Genomic DNA, 12,418 nt, shown 5'->3' on the forward strand with positions numbered 1-12,418 from the left:
GGGCGGGCTCGCGCGCTGCTGCTCGGGGCTGTGCGCTCGGCCGCGCCGCGTCTGGGTTCGTGCGGTACCGGCTGCCCCCTGCACCCGCCCGACCCCGCCATGTCCCCCGCCGCTGTGGCCCGGGGGCTGGCGCTGGCCACGCTGCTGGCGCTGAGTCCAAGCGCGGCGGGGGCAGCCCGTCAGGCGCGGAGGCCCAACGTGGTGCTCATCCTCACCGATGACCAGGACGTCTGCCTGGGCGGCATGGTAACCTCGCCGCGGCTGCCCCGGCCCGCCGCCCGCCCGGCCTCGGGGGGAAGCGGGGAGGCGCGGGGCCGGCGGGAGCTCCGCGGGAGGCCGCGTCCCCGCCGAGGGGCTGCTCGGCCGCCCGGCCCCGGGCCGGGGAGAGCGGGAGGGGGTGGAGCGGGCCCGGGGGGAGGTGGGGGTCACTCCGGCCGCTGGGCGGGCCTGGGCCCGGGGTAGCGAGCGGCGGTGCTGGGGCCCGGCCCGCGGCCGGGGGTTGACAGGGTGTCTCTCCGTCGCCCCAGGGCGTCGCGGCGGCCTCCCTCGGGCGGACGAGGCTGCACCTGCGGGTGGTCCCTGAGCCCCCGAGCCCCCCCCCCCCGTGGTCCTGCTCTCCCGGGAGGCCCGAGGGGAGAGGGGCTGCGGGGGGCTTGGCTGGGCAGCGCCCGGAAGCGGCGGTGCTGGCGGCCGTCCTCCGGCTGCTTCAGCTCCCGTGCTGCCCGATGGCCTTGCGCTCTCAGCTGATCTCCTCTGGGTGCCTTTCTTCCAGACCCCCCTGAAGAAGGCGAACGCCCTCATAGCACAGATGGGAATGACCTTCCTGAACGCGGTGAGTGTTTGCGTTCGCTCTCGGGGCTCCTGAGGCGCGCCCGTTTGCGTAGCCGGTGTCGTCGCTCATCTGAGGTCTAGGAACTGGTAGCAGTTTTACCGTGTCTGTGCCTGGGTGGGTGCGGGGGTCTTTAAGTGCAAACTCTAACTAGTTTTAGGTCTCAAAATGAGTATAGCTCAAGGTCACGTCTAGAATCTGAGAGGGAAAGTTTCACTTCCTGAAAGTGCTTGTGCTGACTTCCTTCAGCTGTGAAGTAAAACGGAGTAATCTGAATGTTTGTATTACAAACTGAGAAGCATCAGAAGAAGCTACTTCAAACTTTCAGCTTCATGCGTGCTGGAAACCCGCTTCACTCTTTGCAGTTCTAATGCCTTGCCATGGCTAAAACAACAGCGTGAATCCACCGGCGGACAGTGTTTTAACACATGCTTTTAATGGCCATTTACCACTTGCTGCTGTATGAGAACCACATCTGATCGGGGGTGGGGTGGGGCGGGGCTGAAGGACATGTGCTGCAGGAACCTAGAATTGGCTTCATGTGCAGCTTTTCACTAGTGAAATACTTCCGATGTAATTCTGTGTGTTCAGGAAGAAGTATGCTTTGGTGCTGGGGAACTTTTTAATCAACCTATTGACTGATACTTCAAAGCTATAAGTTTTGAGGTAAAACTGTTTTACAGTGCCAATCGTGAATCGCTTCATCCTGTCTTTCCAGTACGTTCCCAGTGCACTTTGCTGTCCCAGTCGAGCTAGCATTTTGACAGGAAAATATCCACATAATCACCATGTTGTCAATAACACCCTGGAAGGAAACTGTAGCAGCAAGTTATGGCAGAAGATTCAAGAACCGTACACCTTCCCAGCACTGCTCAAAACTATGTGTGGTTACCAAACGTTCTTTGCTGGAAAGTATTTGAATGAGGTATGTTGCGCTTATTTTTTTTTACTGTGATGCAGTTCGCTTGTGTTTGTCCACCTTTCTAAAACATCCACTGATTTTTTTATGTCTGTAGCTGGCCGCGGGTCCTCACAGTGTTTAAAATGGTGTTACTTGGGCGAGCAGCTCGCTTCGCTGAGAAGGAATAAATGCCACGCAAAATTAAAATCTTTCAGTTAACTTGGTTAAAATCAGGTTCTGTAGGTGCCTGAGTGTTTTTAGAAGTTAATTTTGAAAGGATGATGGAATACAAAGGCGCTTTTAGTATGTTCAGATGTGTTAATTGTTAGAGGTGATGATTTTAATCACTGGGGGAAATGCATAGATGATTGGCGTGTGGTAGTGAACACCACAGAGCCAGTCCCAGAGCAGGCTCACTGTTAGAATAACGGTAAAGGAAAGAATCAGTTTGTCTCAATATTCCCAATTGATATATCCCCTTGAATCAAGGGAATATTTTTTTAGCAGTTAATTATAGTATTTTAAATATTAAATGTCCATTGAGGCAAATTCACTGGGAGAACAGATATTATCAGAGCTCTTTATAGAGGTTACCCAACAATTTATTACTGAATCACTTGTATGTGTGTGCTTTGGCTTTTTCTGTTTTTAAGCTGTGGTTTGTAGCAGTTTATGGTAAGCTGTAAAATTCAACGCCGAAAGCTGTGAGATGGGATGTTTCTCTTGTGTGATGGAATTGCATGTGGAGCTAGATGAGTTACAGGGTGCTTAACAGCATAGTTTTCCTTTCATCTCTTGGTGGAAAGTGTGGTGGTATAACAGAATATTGGAACATGAGTTTTCATAGCCAGGCACAAACTTGTTTCTGCTGGTGTTACCGAGGCAGCTAGGGGAAGGGAAACTTAGCTGGCTTCCTCTGAGCATCCCTTGACTCAGCATTGTCTCCTGTCCCTGTGGTTAGGTGAGCCACATAGGTGGGAGAGGGCAGCCTGGAGGAGACCCGTTGGGTTGCTCCGAGGTGCCCTCTGCTCTGAGCTTGGCACTGGTTCAGCAGACACTTCCCTTCTTTTGCTGGGTTAAAGACTAGTTGTTGTAGATTATTTGGTGCTGAGGTTACAAGAGGCTGGCATTGCTTGAAGTTCGTACTCTCTTTTGGGGGACGATGACTGAAACTGTTGGTCGACGTGAAATTCTCTGTAGTATCTTGTGAACCATTACCACAAAGCCTACGAGTGTCTTGTCGCACTCACGTCTTGATTGCCTCTCATACCGTATATTCTCCAGGATCTCTGCGCATGTTCATGTGCGGAGGTCGGACAGGGAATAAAATTTAAATTTTGTTGATGAATGCCAAGCATTCAGTTACTGTCTTTCAAGTTATTTAACCCTGGTTTCTTTAACAGGCTATGCATGTGCTGCTATAGGCATATATATATATTTTTTTTCCTATTCTGAAATGGAATTTGGCTTAATGTGGTTTCTGACTAGTGTTGAATAAAGCGCATGAATATGAAACATAATTTCTAGCTTTTATTCACCATAATTGAAACTGTGAGTCATGGTCTGTCTTTTTTCAGTACGGAGCAGAGGATGCAGGGGGAGTAGGTCATGTCCCTCCTGGATGGAGTTTTTGGTATGCTTTGGTATGTGACCATTTGGTTTTTTTAAATACTTGATTTCGGTTGCTTTGTAATCTAACTTATGTTCTAACTTTGCTGGTCATGAAGGAGCAGGCAAAGAGCATCTAACAACTTAATGCAAAGTTTCTTCTACTTTTTACTCTATTGCATGTCAGACCGTTGGCTTTCACAAAGGCTACTCCTACTGAGGTGCCTGGGGAGAAACCCCGACTTGTAAACCCAAAGCAGTGTGAGATGATAGCACGAAAATAAGTTTTGTCGTTGGAGACCGGTTCTGGGAATTCTTGTGGTGTCTGTATGACAAATGCTTCTAATCTATTTGACACATGCTTGTTGGCAGCTCATTTTGATTATTTCAAGTAATTAATTAGTGTACATTTTAATTTGTGTAAATATGCATGTGACTCTTCTTTTTCACAGGAGAAAAATTCGAAGTACTACAACTATACTCTTTCAGTAAATGGCAAAGCACGAAGGCATGGTGAGAACTACAGTGTAGATTATCTGACAGATGTACTGGTAAGAAATATTGCAACACCTGTGTTACAGAAGTGGCTTCTGACCGGGAAATGCCTCGTGCTGGGGACTTGGGGAAGGGTGGGGATGATAGTTTGTTAGGCTGCATCAGTTCATAAATACGTGATCGTGCTGTCATGATGGTGGGTGGGCATTAATCAGCAGAGCAAGATTCTGGGTGTATTTAGAAATGACAAGTTTGTGTGTGTGAGCTGTGGAGAGGAACGGGATTCCAGCTGCCCATTTGCTAGCCAGTAGCCTCACTGAGAGGTTAGTAGTGACTGCTGTGGTGCATGAGGAACGTGATGCATGTAGGCGAGGACTTAAATTGCTTCATAGAAGCATGCGTTTCATTTCAATACACAACTTCTCTAACAGGTTAACTGGACCAAGATTTCAGTGGGACGTTAAGCATGTAAAAACAACTTTACACCATGTTTTGTTTGTTAGATGTTACGATGTGTCGGTATCTTGTAATATCTAACTAGTCAAACTGATAACCTGGAAAAGTCAAAGGCTAATCGATCCTTCGTAGCGTGTGAGGGCAGTGCAGGGACTGTGCCAAAATGCGTCGCTGACCAGGGGAGTCTTTGGCCCCTTTATCCTCTTAAGGTAAAGAAAGGTGACAAAGATATCAAATACTTAAAGGAAGGTTGGAAGAGTTACTTTAGGTCTCTGAGGCCCTGCTTAGCAAGTAGTATTGGCTTGCAGGTTTGGGGGGGGAGCGGGGGCGTGGGGAGGAGTGTTCCCCCTGCCCTCCAAGCTGCAGTCTTAATCTGACATGCTGTTACAGTGTGTGGGTTGGCAGTGCTGGGAGCTCACACGCAGCACTCGGGGAAAATTCTCCTCTGAGAAGTCCCCTTGTGCAGTTAATTTGTAGTCTTCCATGGAGTTTCGTTCCAGTGGGTTCTTGAACATGGACAGCTGCTTACTAGGAACAGAACTGATTGATGTTTCTTAGGGTGTTGAACAGCTGTCTGATTAAATTTAGATTTACGCCATCTAAAGCTAGATTGGAATTGATAAGCCAGAAGTGAGACCATCCTATTACTGGCATCGTACTGGTCTTTTTTGATCCTTCAGCAACTTGTGAGCATTTTGACTAACCGGTCATTGCTGCAGAAACCTCTTACTTGTGGCAGTGTATTATGATTCTCGGTGTGTTGCGTTCTACCTTCTGCCTGTAGTTACAAATACGTATTCAGCATTTCAGAGCTAGTGTTTGAGTTTAGTTCACTTGGTGGGCAGTGCACAGGAGTAAATTGCCTATGTTCCTGCATTGCTTGATGTGATGCAGAGCTTTCTCATCCTGGCTAAAGACATCTGGGTACTTCAGCCTGGTATTAACAGCCTGAACGCCTGGATCTGTGTGCTGTAGTCCTGACATGTTGCAGTTTAAGCTCCTAACAGAATTTAAGTTGGCTACCTCTATGAGTTTACCTACACCATACCAGTTTCTGAACCAGGTTTTCCATCGTCACACAGTTCTTAACCTCCCTTGACTTCACTTATATGACAGAGTTTTGCTTAGATGTGCAAGTTAGGAGGAAGAGGAAGGAATTCCTAGTGTATTGTTTTTTCTAGAGAAGGAAAAGGATATCCAAAATCTGATATACTAATCAGTCAGGAAAGGAAAATGTTGCAAGATTTGAATAGTGAAGAACTCATCTGTGAGTAATACCTTTGAAGCTTCAGTTTTAAATGCTGACCAAGGGAAGGCCAAAATGGAACTCCCAATCTCTTCGAACTTGCTACTTGAAATTGTGTATGGGCTGAAAGGAGAATGAAAGTGCAGGGAAGTGGTTTGAGTGAGTGGAGTTTAGCACTGTCCTTCACTAGAGCTTCTGGCATCGCCAGCAGAAATGTGGCTCCCCTGATACACCAGGAGCTTGCTACAGAATGAGCATAAACTATAAACAGTGGGGCTGAAAAACTTCCAGAACTATTGCTATTTCTGAAAGCAATTGAAACTGCTAAACTGGGATCTGTCAGGCATCTGAGATGGCATCTGAGACCCTCAGAAAGACTCAGACTGTGTTAAGGAAACCTCCAATTTTACTGTATGAAAACGAAGTTTAGGTGGATTTTGTTCATACTTGGAATAGGCACAAACTTTTGATGAGCTTTCCAGGTCTAAATAACGCAAAAGTCTGAAGTAGAAAGCTGTTCAGAGATGTGGGACAGATTGTTTAACATAAACACTCGGGATTTTTTCTTATCATGAGCTGCTGTTTTGGACATTTGTAGACAAGAAGCAATAAGTTTCTGAAATAGTTTAAATGTTCCCAGTATCTGCCAAGCTCTAAAGTCATGTATGTCCAGTTTTGGTTTTTCAAATACTTACTGTTTTCCTTTGGAAGTATGACTTTTCATCTCCAACAAAACTGTTCACAGGCCAACATGTCATTGGACTTCTTGGAGCATAAATCTAATTTTGAACCTTTCTTTATGATGATCTCAACCCCAGCACCGCACTCCCCTTGGACAGCTGCTCCGCAATATACAAAGAGCTTTCAGAATGTCAGTGCACCAAGAAACAGCAATTTTAATATTCATGGAAAGGTAAGCCAACTAGCAAGAATCTGCACAGGTCATTCTGCTAGTTTGTGAGAGCTGTAGGCAATGACCCTGACTTGCATGTTCAGTTTAAACAGTGACAAGAATAGGCTAATACCGTGACCACTGGTTGTTTAGTTATGTTAATCAGCCTTTCAGGGTAAAATGTGTTTATTGTGACTTTAAGATATTTGCATATCAATATCTTGTAAATAAAAAAATGTAGTGGAAAAAATAAGGCAGTACAATGGAATTATGATCGAGACATGGAAAACAGTTAATTCTTGTCCAATTTCAAGGCTATTCTGAGGTTCTTAAAATGTTCCTTAATTGCTCTTGGTATGTTCAGGAGAACACGTAGGTAGTGTGCTACACAAAGGCTCAGGTGAAGAATGATGAGAGCCCTGCCTTCCTGCGCACATCTGCTCTCCTGGGTGGGTGGGTGGTCTGCTACTGGAGCTCGTGGCAAAGCTTGCCCCTAGGGGACAAGTGTATTGGACTACCCAGAGGACTTTGTGAAATCATGAACCGCAGGGCCCAGGGTCACTGAGGGCTTTGAGAACTTGTCTTTCGTGTATTGAAATCTCCTGTAAGGAGAATTGCTGAGCCTAATGTTACAGCCTCACAGACATCCTTGTGACAGGGCAGTGCCTGCCACTGCCAGTAAACTTGACCAAATATGGTCTAGTTCAGACTAATCCGCTGCGACTTACTCTGCCAATATGTGAAAGTCACAAACTTGATCTGGTGAGATATTTAACTTACAGAAGTTTTGTATTTTTGATTCAATTAGCTTAAAATACAGAACTCGCTACAGTTCAATGTTCAACTGATTTTCTCCTAATCTTAAGACTAAGAGAAAACATTGCCAAAATGCGCATCTGGAGCCCAGTGATACCTCTTCTGAGATCACTGTGACTGGTGCAGTACAGGGTGAAACTTGTTTTAGGCTGAGGATTGTAGCTTGCAAAATGACTGTCTGCTTATCAGGGTGATAGAAAAACATGAATGAAAGGGGAGAAAAGGGCTGCAGGCAATAACAAATACTTTAGGCCCAACCTGTTACGTTTTGAACTAGGGAGTGGCAGTCAGGCTGTGGTTTTTTTCTACATGAAAGGATCCCTAACTTTGTCTTAGACTCCGTTACTGTAAGAACTGAATGCTTTTAAAATAGTGAGCCAGAAATAACTTGACCAGCGAAGTCAGCAGCTAGCCAAAATTACAGTGTGGGAGCTCCCTTATGTGGAGCAAAAGCTCTGCGTATGCCTATATAACACAAAGCAAAATGACGGACTTACGTAATGTTTGGTAGTTAATATCTATGGATACAGCAGTTTTACTAGGCTTCACAGTAGGAGCAGACTGGCGTTACCCTTCTTCCTAGACACAATAGCTACGATCATTAATAGTGCGCACTTCTGCAATTGACAGGGTTGTGGTCTTGAAGCCTAGCTGCTCTTTGAGCTTTGCTGTTTTTTGGGGCAAGCACAATTCCTGCAATAGCAATAAACATGCACGTGGGCTCGGACCCTCAAGTCACTGATGTTTTAATGCTCGCTAGACAGTCTTGCATTGCACAGTCTTGATTCCTGTGTTAATGTTGCGTAGGTTCCTTATACAGTGTATGGGCAGGGGGTACTGAAAGGAGCCATCTAGGCAGAATCTCTGCATCAAAATAGGAATTAAGCTGTTGTCAGACTCTGGCCAGTGAGGTGCATGTTAACTTCTGCTTAGGATCCTCAGCTATGAACTGTGTCGAATGATGGGTAGCTGTCTGGTTACCCAAGCAGGACTATTGATAGCCCAGATGAGTAATTTAAGATATTCTGAGAGAGAAGCTGATTAAGATGTCAGGTGTTTCTCTTGCATACATTGTTTTTCCTGCAAAATGGAGCACAGCTGTGTTCAGATTCTGCTGGCAAGATATGGTATGCTGTCTCGAGCTCCTAAAATTTCTTTGAGAATGGGACATGGGGAGGCAGGAGGATTGGTAGATTGTTTTGTATGTAACCATTGAAAGAGACTTAGCAGGGACTGACAGGGAAGCAGATATGAGGACTCTGAGTCAGTGTGAATTTTACTGAAATACACAAAGGTGTTTATGTGCTTTGTGAAGTTTTTGAAACTTAGAGAAAGGTAGGAAGAACAAAGCACAAAAGAGAAGAGGAGGATTCTACTGAACTGGGCGACTTACCTGCCTGATTTACCCAGCATGGTTGTGCCTTATGGAGGGCCTCTCCTAAGCCCATCTCTTCTGAAAGGTGGCTGGTGCACAGGTGACACTGCCAGCTCCTTCATTCTCTGAAGAACTTCTGCTGAGCTGGGAATAGGGTTTGTGATGTCCTTCCTTACTTTTTATTTCCCCCCTCAACCAACATGCAAGTCCTAGATCTTTGGTCTTGATTATGCTGTGTTTTTCTTGCTGACATAGACGTAGCATCTCTCCAGAGAATTGTTTTACAATTACTATAAAAGAGAGATCTGAATACAACTGAACAAAAATAAACTGGACATGGTATAAAGTCTCCATGCCAGAAATCTTTCCTTCAGTTGGCAAGAACAGAAAACAGGGGAACTGAATAATTGCAGGAGATATGAGTCACTTCGTTGTGAGTCCCTAAAGCCTGAGCCCGTTCAGAGTCATTCGCTTGTGACAGGAGGGAAATTGCGTAACAAGAGGCTTTACAGAGCAGAGTGACCAACTAAATACAGGCTCAGGCTGAGGGTGATGAGTGGGTCATCACTGACCTACTAAATGAAAAAGCGCGAAGCTGCATTGACATGACTTTCTCCTTTATCCTGCTCCCCACTAATACTAACCTTCAGGTTGTTCACAACAGCCCTTGCCATGTCCTTGTGCAGCAGCTGACCCAGTTCAGACTGGTGCTTCAGGACATGGCAGTGTCACTTCTCTGTCTGATACTTCAGACGGATGGGTGAGGGGAGAAAGGGAGGGGCTGATTCTGAAAGTTGGGGGTGCAGCTGGAAGAGTCGATAACGCTTCAGCTAAAGAAATGCTCTTGTTTTGGAGTCAAAAAATCCTGATAAAATAATAATGTTTCTGCTCCCCTCAGTAGTCTCCAGCCCTGAGTTCATAGGTTACAAAGAATTTGATAGTGGCACCTTGACAGATCTTTGTCCTCACCTGTCCATAAATTAGGTAGTCCTAATTGCTTTTGATGCCAGAGTTTTTCCCCACCTCTCTGCCTATGTTAGGATGATCGCCAGTCTTAGTCCAGAAAGAACCTCACTTTGACAACCAAGTCCAAGCTTACAATGCTGCTCAATCCTTCAGGATTTTTTTCATCAGACCCTTCTCAGGCTATCGAACTTTTATCTCTGGGAGACCCTTCCTAGCTCCTTTCACAAATTTCTTCCCTGAACTGTTTTGAAATGATCCACAGCTATTTTCTTCTCACCAAGGGCTGAGCATAATGGAGCTGTAATGTATTCTACTCTTGCAGCTTACATTTTACGTGAAACAAGAGGGAAAACTGGAGTCAGGTCAGTCTGATAGCATTGCTTGGCTATTTCACAAGAATCATGTGCATGTTTTACCCTGAACTACATTTGTGTTGTAATTGGTCTAAGAAAAGTTTAAAAGCTGGTTCTTCTCTCCTACACTGATATTTTTGTCTCTCTTCTTTAGAATAAGCACTGGTTAATTCGACAAGCAAAGACTCCAATGACTAACTCTTCAATACAGTTTCTTGATGATGCTTATAGAAAGCGGTAAGAATTTTTTTGTTCTTTAAGATTTCGACTCTGAACTCTTACTGTTTTAAAAAAAAAAATAAAAGGTATTTTTTTTAAAAAAGGTTGTAATAAGTCTGACAGTAGATGTTAAATGGTTCTGTGGCATCTGTCTCAGCAGATCTGACTTTCTGTTTACTTTTTACGAAGAAACTTGTTGTTGACTTCAGAAATGCTTTGTGCCCAGGTGCTGCCATCTTTTATCGTAAGAAAGACCAGCCATGCTGGGTGTTTCTACTGCTTCTCTTTCAGTGGACAACAGGCTTTCATAAAAAATGGCCTTACCTTCACTTCAATTCCAGATTCTTACGTGATGTACATCAAATGTGATTGATTTATCTGCCAGCTAATCTGATTCATTAACCTTGGCTCTCAGTCTGTGGTCTTTTTACATGGGAATACCTGACTGGCCAAGGAGGGTGCCTGGTTCCTTTTTATAAAAGGGGATGTGGGGAGCAATGAAGATACGGCTTGTTCCCTCTTTTTAATAGAAAAGAAGGACATTTGGTTAGACTGTAAGTGTATTTAAAAGCTCTGAAACAAACATTAGCCTAACTTTCAGTGTTTGAGTGGTTATCAGGCACTAGCTTGTCAGTCTGAAGATGGAAAACCAAGGTGTTTTCAGGATCTTGTTTTATAAACATGAAGGTAAAATTAGGCGACAAAATCTTAAATTAAGCTTGGAAACAACAGGATCCAAGAATGGAGCAACTCTAGTTAATTCATCATAATACTAGTCTGTGGAGGCTTGTTACTGACTTAGCAGCAGCAGTCACTTGTCTCAATGACAAACCCCATGACAAAGGAAAGAATAACTCATAGATGTTCAAGGCTTTAGATACACTGGAATAATGGACCCTGATATGACATGAGTAATACAAAATAGCTAGTGTAGTTTTCAAGCAGAAAGTATCCCATATAGGCAATTAAATTCATGACAGTCTTGTATTTTAATATTAAAAAGTAGATACAAATAACTAATAAGAAGTGGCCTTGCAGGAGAGAACTCTGGCTCTTTGCCACTATGTTGCTGCAAAGTTGGTCTTGACTGTCTCCAGATAAGAAGTAATCGGCATTTTGACGTCTTTCTCAGACACTACAGAATAAAATTGATAAGAACTGAGGACAAACAATCTGTTTTTGTCTTAAGTTGTAGTCTCAAACAGTACAGTGTAGTAATCTTTGAGGTTTGTTTTCAGAATTTGCAAGCAAAATAATGGACTTGCAGCGCGTACACTATTGACTTGAAGCAGAATATGAATTCTCTACCTGCAGTCAGAATTACTTGAAATTTTTCATACTCTAACATGAATTACTTTGTTTCTGTATAGGTGGCAAACTCTGCTGTCAGTAGATGACCTGATAGAGAATCTAGTCAAGAAACTGGAATTGAATGGAGAATTAGACAACACATACATCTTTTACACATCAGACAATGGCTTCCACACTGGTAAAATTTTCACTGTTTACTGAACATTTGTAGAAGATCTAGGAATCGCATAACATTTCACCCTCATGACCACTCCAGAAAATGGGAACAGCACCTGTGGAAAATGTAGACATGAGAAGTGCTGATTTGAATTGCAAAACAATCTGGAGTTGCAGTGTGGGATATTCGGGGATTTTTATTGTTTGGTTGGGTTTGTTTGGTTGCAGGTTTTAGCATTGATCTCTGCCACTGTATCCTGGCATATGTAAAACGAGGACAGAAATGGAGGAAGGGTCTCTCTTGTGTAGGAAGAGTTGCCATGAAGAGTTAACCAGTAAAAATCTGTCAAAGGCCTGTCTGGATCATGTTGTACAACTTAAGCTGTTAAACTCCATAAGATATGGCTTATACTTTGAAGTTGTTTATTCCTATCTTCCACTTTCTTAATGTAGTTTAGGTTAAGAACCTCTTCTGACTTTTTAAAGTTGGTTGCTGGAAATTGTCACACAAGATTCTTAAGACATAAAACAAGAAGCCATTTAACTTTTTCCATTTTCTGTTGCATAGGCCAGTTTTCTTTGCCAATAGACAAACGGCAGCTGTATGAGTTTGATATCAAAGTTCCATTGCTAGTTCGAGGTCCAGGGATAAAACCAAATCAGACAAACAAGGTAAGAAGTGAAATTGGAGTATGGATTTACTTTTAATATTGTTTCACAATTATCAGCTTTAGATAATAATTCATCCTCTTGCATATGTATGTATCAATGAAATTAAATATATGGAGTGGTAAA

At 44.0% G+C, this 12,418-nt stretch overlaps 1 protein-coding gene across 1 annotated transcript in view; it reads left to right on the plus strand.

Moving 5' to 3' along the window:
* The window catches only part of GNS (glucosamine (N-acetyl)-6-sulfatase), a 22,142-nt gene continuing 9,724 nt past the window's right edge, over positions 1-12,418 (plus strand). The window contains exons 1-9 of the mRNA XM_075429334.1: positions 1-246; positions 773-832; positions 1,548-1,754; positions 3,308-3,373; positions 3,791-3,889; positions 6,281-6,448; positions 10,092-10,174; positions 11,527-11,645; positions 12,192-12,295. Of these exons, the coding sequence (XP_075285449.1) occupies positions 100-246; positions 773-832; positions 1,548-1,754; positions 3,308-3,373; positions 3,791-3,889; positions 6,281-6,448; positions 10,092-10,174; positions 11,527-11,645; positions 12,192-12,295 (1,053 nt within the window). The 5' untranslated portion in view covers positions 1-99. The remainder of the gene's footprint in view (positions 247-772; positions 833-1,547; positions 1,755-3,307; positions 3,374-3,790; positions 3,890-6,280; positions 6,449-10,091; positions 10,175-11,526; positions 11,646-12,191; positions 12,296-12,418) is intronic.

Source organism: Opisthocomus hoazin, chromosome 8, assembly GCF_030867145.1.
Source record: "Opisthocomus hoazin isolate bOpiHoa1 chromosome 8, bOpiHoa1.hap1, whole genome shotgun sequence".
NCBI lineage: Eukaryota > Metazoa > Chordata > Aves > Opisthocomiformes > Opisthocomidae > Opisthocomus > Opisthocomus hoazin.